The 21,628-nt window shown below is 41.0% G+C and overlaps 1 protein-coding gene across 6 annotated transcripts in view; it reads left to right on the plus strand.

Moving 5' to 3' along the window:
- The window catches only part of DIP2A (disco interacting protein 2 homolog A), a 130,987-nt gene that overhangs the window by 20,618 nt on the left and 88,741 nt on the right, over positions 1 to 21,628 (plus strand). For all 6 annotated transcript variants that reach the window (XR_011048730.1, XM_068407220.1, XM_068407223.1 and 3 more), the window contains exon 2: positions 18,592 to 18,663. Coding sequence is in view for 5 of the 6 variants with exons in the window: in XM_068407220.1 (XP_068263321.1) it covers positions 18,592 to 18,663 (72 nt within the window). In the remaining variant the exon portion in view is untranslated. The remainder of the gene's footprint in view (positions 1 to 18,591; positions 18,664 to 21,628) is intronic.

Below are 21,628 nucleotides of genomic sequence, written 5' to 3' on the forward strand. Positions count from 1 at the left end.
TCCCTTGCTGCTTGGGATCTCCTCTTGTGCTCTGGGCCAAGGGATGCTATCCTGACTGCTAACTATGGGGCTCAACAGACCTTTCAAGAAAACTAGCTCTCCCCACCCATCTCAGTTTCCTCCCTTAAAAGTTCCTTTCCTCCCTTAAAAGTTTGCTTTGTAGGTTAATCTCACTCAGGTTTTGGAGGGATCTGAGCGCTGGAGCTGGTGCGGAGTTGTGGCAGAAGCGGTTGTTTGGAGCACACTGAAGGGGAGCAGGTCTGTCTCTTCCAGCTGCAATCCTGCCTTGTGCAGCCGCACCCTTTGCCTACTTGCCAGGGTGAAAAATAGTTATGCTGCCGCACCCCTCCTCAGCCACCCTCTTAATGAAGTGAAACAATTTTCAGCACATTTAAATGTCCTTTCGACAACACTTGCATTAATAACAGCACCAAACATGCACACCAAATTTGACATGAGCTCTAGATAAAGCTGTATGGTATGGACATGGGCAAGATGCAAAAGAAGATGGAGAGAGCACACATATGAGAGAAGAGAAAGGAAAACCTCTTGAATGAGTTGCCTGGCTTTGACACTCATGACTATTCTAGTGCAGTTACATTTTCTGTGTACTTTATTGATATTTCCTTGTATGGAGATGTCAAAAGTGAAGATGAGGACCCAGTTACCCCATAGGAACTGAGAAGATCTAATGGCTTGCTGGTGCCAAAAAAAGAGAGCTGTTTCAGTTCGTTAACTGAACAGAAAACTTACCTGGCACAAAGGGAGTGGGTCTGGCTGTTTGTTAACTGGCCAGGTTAGTGATCTGAATCGGGCATGCTTTGTGATCAGATGAGCTCTACGGCTGGTGTATGGGAGGCTGCAATGGTTGGGAGCTATAAGCAGAGCTACATCGTTCAGCAGCTGTAATCTATTAAGTTAGCCTAGGTGTGTTACGTGACCAGATTTGGAGAAATTAATCTGTTTTCTTTAATCCTATTTTTTAATCCTATTTCTCTTAGTATCCTTTGGCCTTGTCTTGGGAACTTACGTACCTACTACACCTGTCCTGTTCTGTACGTGTTGACTTTGAGGATCTTCACCTGCCTGTTGCTGCTGTTGAAATTGCAAGTGTATCTTGAGAGAAGTCCTATGATCTTTTGAGACATGATTTTGTAATGCAAACATTACATTGGTCTCCTGCTGCTGATCAACAGCAGGTGAATGCTTTCCTCTTTCTGACCTGAAGCCAGGCTTTCTCTGTATGAGGTTTGTGTTGGTGGCTCAGCAGGAGGAAAGCATTGTGGTTTGGAAAAACAAGATCTGACAATACAGAGAATTGTCAAAGCAGTATTGATTCTCTCCAAGCTGATTTGCAAAGAACTGTTTCCCAGACTCGAGAAAGTAAGAAACTGGCCACCAAGAAACCAGAGGCTTCATTTGGCAGGTTGTAATAGCTAGAGCAATTTTATTTTGCATAACTGGAGGCAAGTGAGATAATAATGCTACAAACACTAGAAGAATGGATGAGGAGATATTCTCTGTAGTTAAAAATGTTGCCATTCCCAGGTTCAGAGCACAGAAACATCAAAAAATCATCAATGTGTGACCCATTGAGACTGAAAGAATAACTATATTAAGAACAAAGGAATCACAAGAAATATTGGAGCATAATCATATTGAAATTCCATGTTTCTCAACTAATTTCGGAAAGGCAGAAGTACTTAAAGGAATTCCCTGTTGGGCGTAGGGAAGGTATAGAAGATGCTGTATGCCTTTTTTTAAGCCATAATTGAGAATGTTAAGCCTTGTCCACTGGGGTGAGAAAACTTTAGATCAGCCACTGAGGGCAGTTTGTATGCAAGAGCTCTTGAAAAAGGTTGGGAAGAGGCTAGTGGAGAAGGTCTTTGAACTGTTGATGCCCCTTATCTTCAAAGAAATTATCCGGAAGATGGAGCCAGGCACCTCCGAGTGATGCATGCAGGGAGAATGAGAGGCAGTGGACTTCAAATGAAGCAGGAGAGATCTGGCTGGATATAAGGAGGAGGATTAGGACTGGCCTTTTTGCCATGAGGGTGATCAGCATTCCCAGAGAGGCTGTGCAGTCTCTGTTCTGGTTTTCAAGATCCAACTGGGTAAACACCTCAGCAACCCAGTCTGACCTCTTAATTTTCCTGCTTATTAGCAGGAGGTTGGACTAGAGACATCCCGAGGCCCCTTCCAGCCTGAATTACTGTCCGATTCTATGTTGATTTTTCAGTAGTGCTAGAAGGAGTGGGAAGAGAGGAATTATTTCATGAAGGATTAGCTTGAGAGACAGAGGAAGAAGACTTAGGAAACCTACAAGGAAGCCTCCACAGCTTTGAGATAATCATTGAATGGGTGATTTGGAAGGAATTAGGATGCACTGGGTAACACAGGCATCTGGCAGATAGTAGGTGAGCATCTCCTAGGACAGGATGAGGCCTATGTGAGTAGGGAAGACTTGAGAATCCGGCTTGTTTGTATGGACCAAATAGTGAATAGCTACCATGGGGGAATCCCTGAAAAAAATGAGGTGTTGGAGTTAGTGATGTGATAGTAAGACGCTAGGAAGATTAGAAGTCACTATGAATGACTTAAAAGGCAGCTTAATGTTACGACCTTAAAAATGGAATTATAAATGTGGCCACTTCCTGAATGCAGCATTTCTAGTACATTTCCCAGGTTTGGCCCAATTATAAACACTTTGTTTTTCTCAAGCAATTGGCAATTGAATACTTTTTAGATTCCATTAGGAGAAGTCAAGGTAAATAGCTATGTAGCTTTTTAAAGGAGATTTAGAGGCAATGCCATCAAATATATGGACACGGGATCAAAGGATGTAGGGCAGAATCCATATGCTGTGTTCTGGGAAGCAGCAATTGCAAAGAATAAGAGGAAGTGGTGGATAATTAGTTGATGCAGGTTCTCTGTGCAGTCTCGTGGCATGTAACAGTGGTTCTCCAATATGAGGCATGCTAGAGCATAAGGCAAGCATGAGCTTGGCCAGACTAGTTCTATACTGGTAATTTTAGGTACAGCAGAACTGTGCTTTCAAGACTGGGAGCTTTGAACAAGGTAGATGTCCAAGTGGCTTCAGATGGAATCAAATGGGTCCCAGTTCAGTACAAGTTGGTTTTATTAATCTTTGAAATACCAAGGTGTAAAAGCAGTTACAACTTCAGCACTGAAATATGCTGTGTTTGTGTGACTTGGTAACTCTTGAGCAGCAAACATAAGATTACAGCAGAATAAAATTTTTGGCAGATGAAATTAACTTGAACTTCGGGTTTTTTTCACTTTTCTAGATTAGTCTTTTAGCTGCCATTCACATTCCAACCAAGTGAAAGCTGAGTCTAATCTGTTAATTTGAGCAGATATGTAAAATGTGTGAATACCTAGAGAAAAGTAATTATCTGTTAGATTCCCTGTGAAGTGAATAGCTTCTTCCTAGAAGGAGTAACACTTTCAAAGTTTGCACTGAGGAAGATTTTCAAGATGATACTGCTGATGTAGTTCATGATGACAGTCACTTATATGTATCTCAAGGTTTTTGTGGAGTGTGAGAGTAACAGAGAAAGAAAACAACAAACTGTTATGTAGGCTTAAGTAGACTATATTCAGTAAACAAATCACAGAATGTTAGGGATTGGAAGGGACCTCGAAAGATCATCTAGTCCAATCCCCCTGCCGGGGCAGGATTGCCTAGACCATATCACACAGGAACGCGTCCAGGCGGGTTTTGAATGTCTCCAGAGAAGGAGACTCCACAACCTCTCTGGGCAGCCCGTTCCAGTGTTCAGTCACCCTCACCGTAAAGAAGTTTTTCCTCAAATTTAAGTGGAACCTCCTGTGCTCCAGCTTGCACCCATTGCCCCATGTCCTGTCAAGGGATGTCACTGAGAAGAGCCTGGCTCCATCCTCTTGACACTTGCCCTTTACATATTTATAAACATTAATGAGGTCACCCCTCAGTCTCCTCTTCTCCAAAAAGATAACTGCCAGTTTATGGTGGGTTTTTCCAACCCCAGTTTTGATTTCCTGGCTAATTGAGTTGCCAGTCCGTTCCTTACTCTTCCTATGTTATTTTTATTTTTGCAATTTAATGCACTCATCTGCAGCTTCTCAAAGGGGGATAGATTCCAATGAACACGTTTCTCTAATAATGAAATAGCTCGAATCAAAGAAAAAAACACAGAATAGTTCACTTGAATCAGACTTTGCACACCATACGAGTAGCAAATGTTTGTTCAGGCATAGCCAAGTAGTTGGTCAGGTTGATGAGGTAAACTGCCTGAAGTCTCGGTGTTCTTTGCCTTGTCATTCTATGTATTAGTAGATTTGAATTATAAAATAAAGTTAAAAAACCTCTCAATTATTAATGCAAAGGCTGGACTATACACGTTATTAAATTAAATAACAATGTTGTTTAAACATTTAAATATTTGAATAACAATGTTGTTTCAGTTGTTAAAATAAAAATCGGTTATGTGCTGGAATAAAAATGAGGTGAAATTGGCTGACTTGTTCTTTATATTATGTTTATAAAATTACCAAGTAAGTGTTAGGTTTGGGTCAGTCCTAAGTAAGGAAGTAGGTCTTTGCTCAATAACTAAGATGGAATTTAGCAGCTAAGAGCATGGCCATGCTTCAAAATATACTGGGGTAAAACGATGGCTATAAAACCTGATTGGGTCAATTTATTCCAACAAAGTCCTCAGTGCTGTTCGTGGAGGGTTGCTGACCCCTTGTGCTGGCTCTCTGGGTCACTTCTAAGGGAACTATCTGAAAGCAAATTTGGCAGAAAAAAGTTCTTTTCAGCAGGTATCTTCAGTGTGTGCTACGGCTTGAGCAGTGATACAGTCGTCCTCGGCTTGTGCACAGATGTAGATTTTTAAATTATTTCAGAAATGAAAGAAATGGACTTCTGAAAAGAGAAGACAAAAGGTATGTACAGTTGAGGAACTTTTCTAGTAAATATGATTCAGGAACGTCTAAAGCCAGGGGAGGTTCAGACTTGATATCAGGAAAAATTTCTTCACTGAGATGATTATCAGGCATTGGAACAGGCTGCCCAGGGAAGTGGTGGAGTCACCATCCCTGGAGGGATTTAAAAGATGAGCAGATGTGGTGCTGAGGGACATGGTTTAGCGGTGGGTTTGGTAGAGCTGGGTTAGTGGTTGGACTCGATGATCTTAAAGGTCCTTTCCAACCAAAATGATTCTGTGATTCTATGATTCTAGGAACCAAATAAAACCAAAGTTTTGTTCTAAGCTTTTTTCCCCTCAGTGTTTGCATATTCAGTTTTCCATACAAAAGAATGTTACAGAAAGTGTGATAAATTCGACAAGAGATATATTTTGGTAATATTAAATGGGTTTAATAGATTCAGTAATGTTATTTCTCCCACCTAATTGATGGTGACACTCATCAGAAAGGAGATTTATTGCTGTGGTGGTGCTCCTAGATTCCCTTCTGTGAGTCTCTTTGAACCTCTCTTACATCATTGTTATGTTGGTAACTAAGGGTATTTTACTGCAAAAGGGTTTTTCAGACACGTTGCAGCCTTTGATTATGGGTACCACTGCATGTGAAACTCTGGAAACCTGTTTTCTTGTTTTGTTGCCGGAGTTGTTAGACTTTTTCTTCCTAACATGCTTTGTCCTTTTTTAGCAGCCAGTTAAAAAAAGTTTCTTGCATTCCATACTTAATGTAATAAAAATGATGGGTTTCACTACTTCGGTTTTAACAAACCTTGCTTTATAGAAAATACTGCTAGTTAGCCACTGCCTCAGCAACAGCAACGTTCAACTTCAAACAGGGTGCTAGTTGTGGGCTTGGGCATCTAAGACTGCAGACACTGAATATGGCTTTCCTTTGGCTCTTTCTAACAAGGTAAATGAGGGAAAAGTGCAGTTGGCAGAAATGACAACATTTTGTTCCTGCTGTTCAGGGAGAGCTCCAGTTCATCTGAAAATAGACATCTGAATGTCTTTCTACGGAAGATTTGTCCAGTTAAGGATATGAAAACATTTGGAAAGAAATCAGTGTCTTCCTTTTGAGGAACTGATTTTCCTAGTATCGTTAGCAAACTGATGGCTCCTATCTGGTCATTAAGCGGACAGGGGAGGCATGCAGGAGTGAAGCAGTCTGCTTGTTCATAACCACCACTAATGGGAAGCTGGGGTGGGGTGGGATGGTCTTGGTCCTTGATAACAGCAGGTTAAGTGAGGTGATTCTGCCCCTCTACTCCGCTCTCGTGAGACCCCACCTGCAGTGCTGCGTCCAGCTCTGGGGCCCCCAGCTTAAGAATGACATGGAGCTATTGGAGCGAGTCCAGAGGAAGGCACGAAGATGATCAAAGGGCTGGAGCACCTCTCCTATGAAGACAGGCTGAGAGAGTTGTGGCTGTTCAGCCTGGAGAAGAGGAGGCTCCAGGGAGACCTTCCAGCAGCCTTCTAGTACCTGAAAGGGCTACAGGAAAGCTGGAGAGGGACTTTTTACAAGGGCGCGTATTGATAGGACGAGCGGGGGATGGTTTTAAACTGAAAGAGGGGAGATTTAGATTAGATATTAGGAAGAAATTCTTTCCTGTGAGGGTGGTGAGACACTGGCCCAGGTTGCCCAGAGAAGCTGTGGATGTCCCCTCCCTGGCAGTGTTCAAGGCCAGGTTGGATGGGGCTTTGAGCAACCTGGTCTAGTGGAAGGTGTCCCGGCCCATGGCAGGGGAGTTGGAACTAGATGACCTTTAAGGTCCCTTCCAACCCAAACCATTCTATGATGACTACCTTCTATGCAGAAAGTTGGCAAGAGATGATCGGTTTAATTTTTGTGAGCACTCACACTTGCTGACTCTGCTGATGGATATATGACGTGTGCTGTGTGATAAGTTTGACCAGTAAAGCACTGCTCCCAGCTGTGTGAGTAATCAAGAAAGGCCTTTACAAGCCATGTTCTTGCACTTTTCAAGTCCCGGGTTCAGGAAGATACTTTGTTTGCTGATCATTTATAGGCTCCTAACCTCAGCTAGACACCTAATAAGTAGTGTTGCAACTAGAAATATATGTAAGTAAATTTAGCCATGGTAGGGACCCATGCTGGGGCTTCCCAAGCTTGTAAGCACTGAAGTGTTCTGGTTGTAATAGGGATTGATGAGTTTTTTTCTCCTGTCATGAGAGGCTGTCTGTGTGCACTAGCTGGCTTGCTTTTCTGCATGCTTCTGTGAATAATTCAGCTGATTTCTCTTTTTCAGTTTTTCAGTGTAGTTTATAATTTTGAAGTTCAGCCAGGAGCTCTGAATCACTTCATCTGTTTCTTCGTGATGGCATTGAACGATTTATGTAGATCCAATATAAGGTCTTTTAGTGAGGTCTAATTTCCTAGTAAAATTATATTGTATTATGTATTTTTTGAAAATATATTTTTGAAAGTCAAAGTGTCTGCATTCATAGTAAAACTTGGCCCAGTAGCCATCCCCACCCTGCCCCAGTTATTTCAAGATCAACTTTAAATCTCTTTTGTCCTTTCCCCTAAAAAGCATAGTTTGACAATGTGTGTGAGAGTGTGGTAATAATGTCAGGAAACTAATCAAACCTGAAACCGAGACCTAGAAATCCACTAAAAAAGTTTCATAGTTTACAAATTGAAATAACTTGAGTTCTGTATGGTCTAGGTATTGCAGGTTATGTGACTTGTCTTTGTATGTTTTGAATGTATTCTGTGAATTTTGAATATTGTGCTGTGGTTTGTGTGGTTTTGGATTTTCTGGTGGGTTTTTAAAAGATTTTCGTGGTCTAATTAATGAGTTGTATCTTCCCGTAGTCATGGATTTGTGAATAAGGCTGCTTCCATCTGTAGTACTGTGCATCGTGCCTAAATGACATCTTTGCTGTGATCTGTTGGGCTTTGTGGTTGCTACCAAAGTATGAATATGAGCTTTTTGAACTGGTAAATATGAAATACTGTCTTCATGTAGCCCGCACCCAGGGCTAAACAATAAGCAGTTGTTCTCTCACCCAATGTCCCTTCCCCGACCGAGGAAGGGACTTGGGAAAAGGAGGGAGACTCATGGGTTAAAGTTAAACAGATTTAATAAAATAAAGAAACCCAGTATCAATGATAATACAAAACACAAAATTATACGTCCTTGAACGTAGCAGCAAAGCATCTTCCCCCTCCCTCCCCACTACATGCTTTAGGTTAAAATGACTTCGTTCAGACAATTATTCCTGGCCTAATTCATTATAATAGTTTACTACATGCCAGGCATAATTATTCTACTTTCATATTCTATCCCTGATGCGTCTAGGAAGGGACAAGCAAAAAGTCTGAATATTTTCATCTCTGCAGTACACTGAGATTTTGGTTATTTTGAAATACCATTTTCTTAATAGTGTTTAAAAGAGGGACACATTGCATGTATACAACATCCTTTCAAAAGCTTTTTCTTTCTGTATTTTACCAAAATAATTTTCAACTGTGTGTCAGAAAATATTTTTAGCTCAAATTTTGAAATGCACTGTTCGTCGATCTGCCCGACCACTCCTAGTCTTTTTTTTTTTCAGCTTCTTTTGTGGAAAGCAGACAGTACATTCCCTGTGTACCAGATGATTTCCACCACTCCCCCTCCATGCGTATAGCTTTCCTCAGCTTGCTAAAGGGGATGGCAACAGTCATGATTTACATAATAATGAGATAGGAAAGCTGTATCTGGTTTGATAAATTTTGTTCGTAACCTCTGGGTGAAGATTCTAATCGACTTTGCAGAACATATCAGTTGAGTGTTTCAAAAACAGTTTTCATACTTAAAAACGCCTGATGTTATGAGGCTGCAGGGGGTATTATATTTTGAAGCTCATATCTGCTGTGGAAATACAAACCATAATTTAATATGAACTTAATGAAGATGGTTCTTCATTTGTTCTTCTGGTGCAATAGTAGATAAGAGTACATTCATTGAAAGGCAACATCTCAATTTATATAAAACAGGGACTAGTTTTTAAATAATTGTAAGAGCAGGAGCCAGGGTAAGACTGGTACGCCTACAGATGTATGGATAGCTGACATGTGTCAGTCTGTTTCTACAGAGAGCCCTAATGGGATAGAGGGGAAGTGGTAGAGTTTGAGCTTTTCCTGTCTCCCTGTGGAGTGACCTTAAGGATTTACTGAAGCAGTATAAGAACAATTCATTAATTGGGCTGAGCCTGGAAACTTGCCAGGTTGCTTTTGTGATCCTATTATTTAACCTTCTTTTACCCTGTCAAATGCCAGCTCCTGGCAGATGAAACAAATAACAGCATAAAGCCAGACAGCTCAATGTTTAAAAAGGAGCAGCTCTCTTGTCTTTCAGGGTACATGCACAGTTTACAAGTGTGGATTTATGCAGAATAGAATATGAAATGCATAGACTTTTGTTTCTCATCCTCGCTCTACTGTATACTTCATTCACCTTGGCATTTTTTTTAGTTTGTAACATGTCAGTGATGCCTTTGTCTAGCAACTGCTTTGAAACTTTGGGGTGAAAAGGTGATATATAAATGCATCAGAATAGAATTGTCTAATTCTAACATTTAGCATTGCTTTGCCAATAGCAGAACTCCTCATGGCTTGATCAGACTAAATTTAAGCCAAAACAAAACACACTAGTCAATTAATGTTGTGTAATTGTGCATGAAGTGGAAAACTTAGTCTTCTGCTACTGACAAATTCGTAAAATTACTTCCCTTTCTCTCATTAAGATTCATGCAATTAGGTAGTCAATGTGTGTCTGGTTTCTAGAACTCGATGTTTCAGTGATTTTGTTGCGTATGCAAAGGTTTAAAGAAACTGTACATTTAAGTAGTTGTGTATCTCCACGTTACTACTTCTACACGCAGACAAGTTTTGTACTTTGACTTCAGTTCTGCCAGAGGGATGAAAGTCCTGCTGCAAATTAGGAATTACCAATAATATATTTTCAGTGAAGTTGTGCTAAACTTCTAATACTACTTAAAAGGCTTCTTGGTGCTCTCAGGATGTTGAAAATAGGATCTTTGAAATAGAATTTCTTATAGGTTAGTCAAATGCATCACCATATGGAATGATCAGATGTCACCTATTTCCATTTTAAACAGATTCGTATAATATGAAAGATGATAATCAAGATATTTTCACACTTCATCTAGCTCATCATAGGCAAACTAAATTAAGGCATCAATCGATAGCCCTTACTTCAGAAAATAGCAATGATTTCAGGACAAAGGACTGCTGTTGGAATACTTTGCAAACTTACAGATGTAAGGAAGTGTTCTTTTCTCGATATTAAAGAAAAAGCTTCACCTGCTTCTCATGTGGCTACAGTTTTCTATGCTTTTCAAAGACAATGTGAGCATAAGCACTACAGAAAGAGTCTTGGAATGAAGGTATGTTGTATAGAGGAGAGAAAAATGGGACTTTTCACTAGAAATTGCATGGCAGAATGGCAAGGTTACATGACAAGTTAAAAGTGCTTCTTTATAGCTGTGATTGCAAAGCATGAGTTTTATAGAAGAGCAAACAATTGGAAACAGATGCACTTACAACTCTTAACCAAAAAAAAAAACCCCAAACCACTGAGGTTTAGCAGTATAACTAATCTGTATACAGTCACTTATTTCAGTATAAAGTTCAGTAATGATGGAAATGGAGCTTGTAACACAATTTTAGGAAAAGAATCAAAGGTGAAGATTGAAACGGGAAAAATATGAATAGCTAAAAATGTGGAACCAAGACTACTGAATAGACTACTTATTTACAGACAGTTGTGAGATGTCCTGCTGGTTTATCAACATGCTGTTGATTAATAATTCAGCTACTAGGGAAAGAATCCAGTGGTAAACTTCTGTTTTGCCCATGAAAAAATGGTGGTTCCTCAGCTGGCAGAAAAAGGAGAAAAAAATCTGCCAGGATTTACAGAAGTGGGTCCAGTTTGAAACCGGTTTGTTTAATAAGTACACAAATTTCCAGATAGGGGTAAGTGATAGTTATGGAAGGTTTTTTTTTTTTCTGGTGTTTTTTTTTTTTCTTCCCCAAAAACACTTTGATTATCAGATTTAAAAAGCACAGACCTACCAGACACTGTATCTCAGGAATGGCAGCAAATGTTGGCTTCTGCATTGTTTAGAGGTCCAAAACCCTTTCTTTAATTGCAAGTAATTATTTTCATCTTCTAGTTCCTTTATCACCTGTTGATCAGTTTGGCTTTTGCCTGGTTTATACAAAAAGTGTGGTATCTGGGAGAAGAATGTGTAGCAAGTAACCAAAGCTTGTAATGGGCACCAGTAGTAGGTTTGGGGGAGTTGTTCTGGTTTTTAGATTTAAATGGTGGTTAAAACTTGAGAGTTGGTAAGAATGTTTGCGACCTGTCACTCGGCAAAATCTGTTGATGGTGCACCTGTATGTGGCCCAGCTTGAAGCTCATGGCTGTGTATATGGAGAAAATATGTCCCTAAACCACTTCCAGTTTTCTTAAGAGTATTTCATTTCTGCAAGTTTTTCTTAACCTTCCCCCTTGCTTTCCAATATTTCTACAGTTTCTCTTCAAGGATTTGTATTTTGATCTTTGGTTCATCTTCAGGGACTTTCCTCAAGGTTGTATTTCAGCCCTGAACTACCTGCAACTGGCAGATTTTATGTTCATATGAGACATGTCTGCAGCCTCGGAAGGGAACATGTCTTCCCAAATGTTTGCTAGGTCAAGCCTCTGAGCGTATTTAAACAGTGAGTGTAAGCTGTATGATGATCTTCTGGAAAAGTCCACAAAACTTTATGTGGATAATAAAGTTTTGGTGTTTTTTTTGTTTGTTTGTTTTTTGTTTGTTTTTCTTTTTGAAGCCAGTAAGACCTCAGTCAACTTTGTCAGCTCTGCCCTTTAATCCCAGCAAGGACTGTGACCTCCCAGTGTCTCTTGCTTTCCCTCCTTTGCTGGATAGTGTGGCACTTCTCGCCTGTGTGGCAAGTACTTACGCACATGAGATCATAATCTTATAACTCTGGCGTTAGTCCTCTCATCCACAGGTTTAGCAATCCTAGAGTGAAGGCTTAGCAGAAGATGTCTTCTTCACTGCTCTTGGTGCAGTGGGCTTGGCTACTTGGGGGCTCATCCATCAACCCCTTTATCAGGGGCTGCAATTGTGCTGGTTTCACCTTTGAAAGAAAATGCTAGACTTTGGAAACACCCTCATAATATTTGATTTTGAGATGTTAATTTCAATTAAGTGGCAACCTTGGTGGGCGTTTTTATGACTTGGTCTTTGTTGTGTTGTCAGCTGTTAACAGGAGAATAGCCGTTTGGTAAGGTACTGACCTTGCCTTTTCCCCAGCTTTTGAATGCCACAGCATGAAGATGCCCTGTGATGCATGGCCCTGCCCGCTGAGGGAGTTCAGCACCCAGGAGAGCTGCTCCCCCTCTTCCTCCTCCTCCTCTTCCTCAAGGCCTGGTTTGTGACTACAAGTTTAGGCATAAATACAACCATCCTGCTGTATTTCTGTTCTTTCTCAGGGTATCAGCAACCAGTATTGGCTACCAGGGTGCTGTGACGAATGACATACCTTGGAGTTCGAAAGCCGGTTAATAAGGCACGTGTGATGTTGCTTGAGATGTATCATATATAACTGAGAATATAGATCTGACTTACCATGAAGACTCAGTATTCGTTTGGGGAAATACATGTGGCTACTGCTGTGTATCTCCCACTTGATGAACAAACCGCTTCATCCGACTGTCACGTTCTCACCATTTTCAATCTTTTACATGTTGATTACTATTAGCAAGGGCTTTCTGAAGCCTACTGATCTACTGTAAATGCATCTTGCCAAAAACATAAATGTTGTGTTCCTAGGAGTGTGGATATTTTTTTTTTGCAGTCTCTGCTTACTGCAGTTTTCAGAGCTGTGTTTGAAAGAACAGCATCCTTGAGATTTGGTAATAGGGATTCTTGTTCAGATGGTTTCATCGTCCTTATTACAGGTTAGTTGCACCAATTACTAGATATTACTTGCCTGTGTTGGTTTCAAGCCTTTGAACATCAAGCTTTTTCTAAGCATTATTACCCAATGGGTATAGCTACCATAAAATACTTGAGATTACAAAGCCAGGATTTTGCAGTGTGAGGATTTTGCGATGCGCTGAAGCATGGCAGCTGTATCTAGGCTGTAAACCGTGTGCTTGTTTCCTGTTTGTGTGTTTTTAAGAGCATTGAAGCGCTTACTCAGTGTTCACCACTTACTTTTCAGAATTGAAAATAAGCTAGTTGAAATTTTTGAACCCAGCAAGTGGATAGCCAATGAAAAAATAATTCATGAAAACCCAATAAAATGCACGTAATTTTTATTTGGTTAATTTGACATTAAGATTCTGTTAGTTATAGTGCTAACACTGTGAAATAAAAACATGCCTGGGTAGATTTGGGGTAACTGCATGGCAGATTCTTTGTGTGCTGATTAAGGAAATGATTTTTATAGATCATTTTAAGAAATGTCAGTGCTTTCATTTCTGTCTAGATTAATTTTCTTGGAGCCTCTGATATATTTTACAATATGTAAATTTACAATATCTGACATATTTTACAATATGTCAGATATTCCAGGCAGAGAACTAACAGCTCAACCCAGTGTCTAGCTTTATCGAGGCTTCCCAGCTGGTTTGCTGAGACTGAGGAACCTCAGATTGCTTTTGTGTAATCTAATAACTAGGGAGAAAGTGAGGCTAAATGACAGCAGCTGTGGCCCCGACGTACCAGATGTGGCTCTTTTGGAAGAGGTGAGGGATCACAAAGAACCCCAAATGATGGGTTAATCCCACTGAGGCTCTGAGGGGGTGGGGAGCAATGGACAGGAGGCATCCACCCCCAAGCTTTTGAGACAGGAACAAAGAAAAGCTTTGCTGGGCAGCAAAGGCTGACTTGCCAGTGGGGCAGCAAAAGCCCACAGAGATGCTTTTGACTTTGGACTTTTCTTAACCCCATGCAAGGAAAATTCTTCACGCCAGCGTTCCGGCAAAACCAAAGACTTTCCAAATGCAGTGTGGTGCCAAAGTTTGAGATATTGTGGTTTAAGTGAGACTCTCTTTTTGAACCCTGTCTTTTGATCTGCTGCTTTCATGGCATACCTTCTCAGCTGGGTGATACCTGGCAAGGTAGCTGATCTGCACAGAAATTGGATGTAAGGATTGCTTGAGTCATTTACGGAGCTGTGAAAATTGCTGTCCTCGCTGAAGTTACGGTACGGCAAATTTGTGTTAGGTACAGCATTTGTCACTGAAAGAATTTGCTGAGTTTGCTTTAGTCTTCCAAATTACTTGTATTTTCAGATAAACTGTTCTTCCTGCTGGTGCTTCTTGTCTGTTTTTTTTTTCCCCCTCCATAACTGAAAATGATGCATCTTTTTTGCTATCCTTTTTCTTACTTTGTAGAAATTACTTAAAGAGTGTAATTTGTCATTTTGATCAGCTTTTCTCAGGCACACAGATCTGCTTGGGCACTTGTGTGTTTTGTTTTGTTTTGATTTCATTCTTGTTCTGATATAATTATATAACATACGTATATATATAAAAGAATTATATTTCTATGTATTTCTTCTGCTAAAAATATTCTGCTCAAGAAAAATGGTAACCAGAGCATTGTGTTCAAATTTTATATTGAATATTTACACAGGTTTACAAGTAAAAACTGACAAATTCTCTTTGGCTGTAGTTTGAAATACCTGCAATGATGAAGCACTCCAGGATTTGCATTTCTTTTCTTACCTGTTTTGAAGTGTCTTCAAGCTCTCATTGCTTGTTTTAGCATACTGTCAGTAACTTTAAATGATGTGTATTCACTTGATTTTGGGGAGGATGGTAGAATGAAGTGGTTTTGTTTCTATTGATGTTCTCTGATGTAGGAGAGAGGTGGAAGTTTGAAGAAATGTGTTTCGAGCACATGCTGCTCTGGACATTATTAAACAAAAAAACAAACCCAACCCTTATGTATAAAGGCAAATACCCAAGAAACATTTTAAAATACAGAGTAAGAACTTTTCTGTGTAAAATCTGACTGAGGAAAAGGGGTTCTTGCTTCTGCATACCCAAGCCATGCCACTCATCTGGATGAATTAAAAATGACTGTTACTAGAACATATAATCTTATATATAATTTTATAGCCTCACTTTCAAAGGGAATAAATCCCATGTAAATCATGCTCTGTCTTTCTCTGGATTGCCCTCATAACTCTTGATTCTGCTGGTTGCCTGCGGAAAACTTTGGGAAGGATAAAGGCAAATATCCAGCAAAGTCCCAGGTCTGGAACATGTTGTCAGCTCTTGCTGCACACCTGACGACTGAGGTCAGAGAGCCCTTAGAAATAGCATGGGGTAGTATTCTTGGAGTTCTGTCAAATGCAAGACCAAAATCCATTCAAGCACCAAGCGTGCTAAGACTCACAGATTATTTCTTTTTCTTTTTTTTTTTTTTTTTTTTTAACTCCTCTTATGGTTTCCAGACATTAAGTTTTGATTCCTTGTGTGAATAGGATGGAGAAAAAGTTTCAGGTTTGGCAGAAAGCAAATGGCCAGAGATAGGCTGGTTTACTTAATCCATATATACGTAATTCATGCCTTTTTTTTTTCTCTCTGTAGTTTGCTTTGATATGCTCTTTCACCAATATGTTGCTGGAAGAATGTGCTTGAAGGAAAGATGTAAATGTTAAATTTTACTTTTGTGTCCTAATTAAAGTCAAGATAATTATCTGCCTGCGTTTCTAAAATTCACCTTCTACTTGAGTATGTTTTCAGAAATACCATCAGATATTTTTAATATCTTTAATCTTAGTTATATTTCATGCTGGTATGATGCATTTGCCAGGTATGGAGGGATAAAAGTCCTCTGCATTAGTGGAACTGCGTAGTATTTCACTGTCTTTAAGCAAGTGTGAATTTTGGGAGGTGGGAGTGATTTTAAGTTATTTGAGATCCCTATTTTCATGTCTCTACAGAGATCTAGAAAATGGGCAAAGCTCCTAAAATTTTGATGGGATTTGGGTTTTTTTATTTTTATACTAAACTTGCTGCTGGTTTTCATGAAGCTGCCTTGTTCTGTCGGTAGAATCATGGAAGTACAGATTCTGAAATGTCTCAAAAACTTATTTTGGGTTTCTACGGAAGTTTTCCTTTTATTCTAGTCTGCATGAAAACACGTCACGTTTTACTAGTGGAGTCTGCAGCATCTGTTTAAAACAGGATATCACAGCCTGACCTCGGTGCCAGGCAAGGTGATGGAACAGATCATCCTGAGTGCCATTACACGGCACATGCAGGACAATCGGGGCATCGGGGCCAGCCAACATGGATTCATGAAAGGCAGGTCCTGCTCGACCAACCTGGTCTCCTTCTATGAAAAAGTGACCCGCTTAGTAGATGAGGGCAGGGCTGTGGATGTAGTCTATCTAGACTTCAGTAAGGCATTCGACACTGTCTCCCACAGCATCCTCCTGGACAAACTGGCTGCCCGGGGCTTGGATGGGTGGTACTCTTCGATGGGTTAAAAACTGGCTGGATGGCCGAGCCCGGAGAGTGGTGGTGAATGGGGCAAAGTCCAACTGGCGGCCGGTCACTAGCGGTGTTCCCCAGGGCTCAGTTCTGGGGCCAGTGCTGTTCAATATCTTTATAGATGATCTAGACGTAGGGATTGAGTGCATCCTCAGCAAATTTGCAGATGACACCAAGCTGGGTGGCAGTGTCGATCTGCTGGAGGGTAGGAAGGCCCTACAGAGGGATCTGGACAGGTTAGATAGATGGGCCGAGACCAACGGCATGAGGTTCAATGAGAACAAGTGCCGGGTCTTACACTTCGGCCACAACAACCCCATGCAGCTCTACAGGCTGGGGGAAGAGTGGTTAGAAAGCGGCCCGGTGGAAAGAGACCTGGGGGTGCTGATCGACAGCCGGCTAAACATGAGCCAGCAGTGTGCCCAGGTGGCCAAGAAGGCCAATGGCATCCTGGCCTCTATTAGGAATAGTGTAGCCAGCCGGTCTAGGCAAGTGATCGTCCCTCTGTACTCGGCACTGGTGAGGCCACACCTTGAATACTGTGTCCAGTTCTGGGCCCTGCACTTCAAGAAAGATGTTGAGGTGTTGGAGCGAGTCCAGAGGAGGGCGACCAAGCTGGTGAAGGGTCTGGAGGGTCTGACCTACGAGGAATGGCTGAGGGAGCTGGGGTTTTTTAGCCTGGAGAAGAGGAGGCTCAGAGGTGACCTTATTGCAGTCTACAACTACCTGAAGGGAGGTTGTAGTGAAGTGGGAGTTGGCCTCTTCTCCCGGGCAACTAGCAATAGGACAAGAGGACACAAGCCTCAAGCTTTGCCAGGGGAGGTTCAGGTTGGACATTATGAAGAATTTCTTTTCAGAAAGGGTTATTAGACATTGGAACAGGCTGCCCAGGGAGGTGGTGGAGTCACCATCTCTGGATGTGTTTAAGAAAAGACTGGACATGGCACTTAGTGCCATGATCTAGTTGACAGGGTGGTGTAAGGGCAATGGTTGGACTCGATGATCCCTGAGGTCTCTTCCAACCTGGTTGATTCTGTGATTCTGTGATCTGCCCTCGTGAGACCCCACCTGCAGTACTGCATCCAGCTCTGGGACCCCCAACATAAGAAGGACATGGAGTTGTTGGAGCGAGTCCAGAGGAGGCCACAAAGATGATCAGAGGGCTGGAGCACCCCTCCTATGAAGACAGGCTGAGAGAGTTGGGGCTGTTCAGCCTGGAGAAGTGAAGGCTCTGGGGAGACCTTCTAGCAGCCTTCCAGTACCTGAAGGGGCTACAGGAAAGCAGAAGAGGGACTTTTTACAAGGGCATGGAGTGATAGGACGAGGGGTAATGGTTTTAAACTGAAAGAGGGGAGATTTAGATTAGATATTAGGAAGAAATTCTTTCCTGTGAGTGTTCAGGGCCAGGCTGGATGGGGCTTTGAGCAACCTGGTCTAGTGGAAAGGTGTCCCTGCCCATGGCAGGGGGTTTGGAACTATATAAGGTCCTTTCCAACCCAAACCACTCTGTGATTCTATAACTGTGAATGAAAACTAGTCATAGGAGGAGATTATCACCTCCTAGAATTTGAAACTGGAGACTCTGATGTGCTGCGCAGTGCAGAGTAGACAACATGGTCTAGAGTTTGAAAGGCACTACAAAGGTGTGCTAGAGGACGTTCCCTCAAACCCTGGTATATTGACCATTTCTTGTGCCCCAGAAGGGTGCAGAGCCAGGCTTGTCAGCTTCGTTGGCTTCCGCTACACCTCAGATCTTTTGTGCGGTGTTCTGCATTATGCTAAATATCTCCAGAACCATGTTCAACACAGGTGCTGCAGACAAAAACACTTTTCCTCTGTTGTATAGCTCCGAGAGACTTGTTTTCACATGTGCACAGATAGCGCTGCATGGGCGGTATGTGTACGGCCCTGAATTTCTCTGACAGGCCCAGGTCTTTGTTGCTAATGTGACTGATTCAAAGTTGGTGAGTTTAATCATGGGTATCTGAAAATGAGAAAGCTTCTTTACAAACTGTTCAAAATAACTTGAATTTATTTCTTCATTTCTTTAGGAGACATCACTCAGAAAGGATATGAAAAGAAAAGAGCAAAGCTGTTAGCACGGTACATACCACTAATTCAAGGTAAGAGACTGCATATAAGTTACACCTTTTGTGCTAAATCTGTGAAAATATGTAATGGAAAAGTTATCACTAAATAGAATAAATGAATTAATAGGGTTTGATTGACATGCAGCCAGCAGTGGAAAAAGGCTATTATGGAGAAGTGCAGAACAAGAGAAAAGTCTGAAATGAGTTTTTTAACATTTTATGTGAAATATTAAATGGTAACATTTTTGTCAGCAACCTTTAGTTTGAGAACTGCATCCAAGACTTTAAGGTAGCTTTAAAAATGAGTAAAGTTATTCCTGAAAGCAAGTTGGCCAGTTGCATTAAATGAAAACACTCACTAGTCATCACATTCATTCTTTCGTGTGCTTTTTTGAATATGCCCTCTGCCCTGTCCCCCCCACCCCCAACCCCATTTTCTTCAAAATACTGACTTTATTATCAGACTTTATCTTCAATGGCCAAAAACTACATGCCCAACTTTTTTTAGTTTATTTTTGTACTAGGACACTTAAATCACTCAAGGTTAAAGCTGTTGTACTGCCATTGAGCTTTGGTCTTGTATAAAAACCCTAGGCTAATTCTTCAATGGCTTGAGAGATTCCCACAGAGATAAGGGAAAATGAGAAGACAACCAAGATGAGTGGAACCGATAATGAGACACTGTAGGTAGATGAGAGAAAAAAGAATAACAGGTATTATTTTACAAAGTTAGTGTTACGCTTTTAGATCAGGGAACAGGGGGAATAGTGCTGTGATTTTGGTCCTGTTTTGGTTCTGACGTTTACAGAAGTTATTGATTTGAAGCAGGAATGGGCATCTCTAGCCAGCTTTGTGCAACTTGTTAAATTAGACGATAGTTTCTTTTGCTTTTGAAATCTCGATGCAGTGACCCCTGTGGCTCTTCGTAGCAGGACGGGCAAAAGTTTTGTTCTCATGGGTTCTGCTGACTGCTGAGTTCTGGTGTTTTAGAAGTAGCTATACAGTGTGCATTTGGCGTTGAATGGTTAGAACATGACCTGGTGTTTCATCATGAGGTTTGTTAGCACAGGTTTGTTGTGATGTGCTTGTTTTGTTGTTGTTGTGTTTTTTTTTGTTTGGTTGTTTTTTTTTTGTTTTGTTGGGTTTTTTTTAAGAACAGCTGTTGCTTTTCCCTTAGCAAAGTTATAATACTCTGTAGACCACGCAGGACCTAAGTCTTCTCTGTGAAATGACTCATTCCTTGAATAGCAGCAGTTTGGGTTTTTTTGTTAAGTATTGCAGTCAGCAGCAAGCTCTAGCTTCACCTGCCACAGCTTCTCCTCCTTGCACCATTTTTCTCTAAGGAACTATCTCACTTAGCTGTTCAAAATACCCTGTCTTCCAGCTGAGCTTAGTTAAAGATTTTGAGACCAGGCTAAGTGTGGATTTTAGCTGAGGATTAACAGTTAGGAGAAATGTTCTGTCAATGAACTTTGTCTACTAGAAAGTCATATCTTTGGATTTCTGTCTCTTGTTTTAATCTCTTATAACCATTGATTTACTCTGTCTTCTCTCCTTTCTGTTGATAGTGATTTTTTAACTTGTTTTTTCCGTCTCAACCCTTAAACTGAAAGGCTGTTTGCACAAATTGTTCATGTTCTGAGCTCTCAAGTGTAGCTTAGGCAAGTACAGCACTGTGTCTTCCATACTTTTTAATGTAAGTTTTAAACCTAGGATGGAGTGTAAAGCACCTTTGTTCCCCTTTTCTGCATGAATACTGCTGGCCCCGTGTCATATTCTAACTCTTGGGGTGTTAGAAGCAGCACTGACTCCTGTGCAGGGTTTCCAGGAGTGTTAGACTGAGACATTCAAAACCCGCCTGGACGCGTTCCTGTGTGATATGGTCTAGGCAATCCTGCTCCGGCAGGGGGATTGGACTAGATGATCTTTCGAGGTCCCTTCCAATCCCTAACATTCTGTGATTCTGTGATTCTGTCTGCTCTAGAAGCCTGCTGTGATACCTGTGTAATTTCCAAAGGTGTTTTGTAATATCCTATTTAGGTAACTTGCTTGTTCAGGAGCTCACTCAGCTGAAGCAGTGTATGGGACTACAGAATTGACTTGTTACACAGCTTTGGAAGAAAAAAAAAGAGTAGGAAAAATGTGTTAATGGCACTTTTTTAGAATTGTTTTCACTGAAGCTTCCTTTTCAAACTTGAGGTGTTCAGGAGTGTTTCATTCAGGAGAAGTGACTTCTTATAATCTAGGTTAACACCTTAACATCCTGGACAGTAATTGTAAGTAAGCATGTCCTAAGGGGATGGCACTTCAGTTCAGTGGTCTTCTAGTTTGTCTGTGATTTGATACTAAGCTCAACTAAGAATCCTAGGTTCGTTTAGATTTCCAGCTGCTTAAAAATTTCTCCTTGTTCAGCCAGGTTTTCCCTAATCATCTTAAAGAGTGGTCAAAAATTAGCTGATCCTATGGTTTGTCCTACTTGCTTGATACCACATTTTCTAGGAAATACTGGATTACCTGATTTGTCTACCACTTCTGCTTAGCTTTGCATTAAGATGACAGGAACATAACTTTAATATGCTAAAAAGAGAGTGAGTGGGCTGTCTGCCTCTGAGCACGAAGAATGATACTCTGGCAAAAAGACAAAGTTTGCTTAAAACCCTGAGCTCAGGGTGTCAAGAACTCATTTCAGTTTCTTGACACATGTTCCATTAACCCAGTTCTAGCTTGGAATTTTGTTAATTGACACAGCTTCAGCATGGCTCACATTAATATCTGGGAGTCCCAGTGGCTTTGAGCCTGCGGTAACTTTTTATCATTAGCAATTTGATCGCAGGATTTTTTGTAACATCCTTTGCTCAGTAGCATTCCTGATAGGATTCGTTAAGTTTCCCGTTATCAATCAAGTTTTTGCAGACTGATGGATGCCAGCATTTTAGATTTGAAGAGTTCTTAGTCTGTGATTTGACCATCCACAGGATCCATAACTCGTGTCTTTCTA

Source organism: Nyctibius grandis, chromosome 9 (assembly GCF_013368605.1).
Source record: "Nyctibius grandis isolate bNycGra1 chromosome 9, bNycGra1.pri, whole genome shotgun sequence".
NCBI classification, from domain to species: Eukaryota; Metazoa; Chordata; class Aves; order Nyctibiiformes; family Nyctibiidae; genus Nyctibius; species Nyctibius grandis.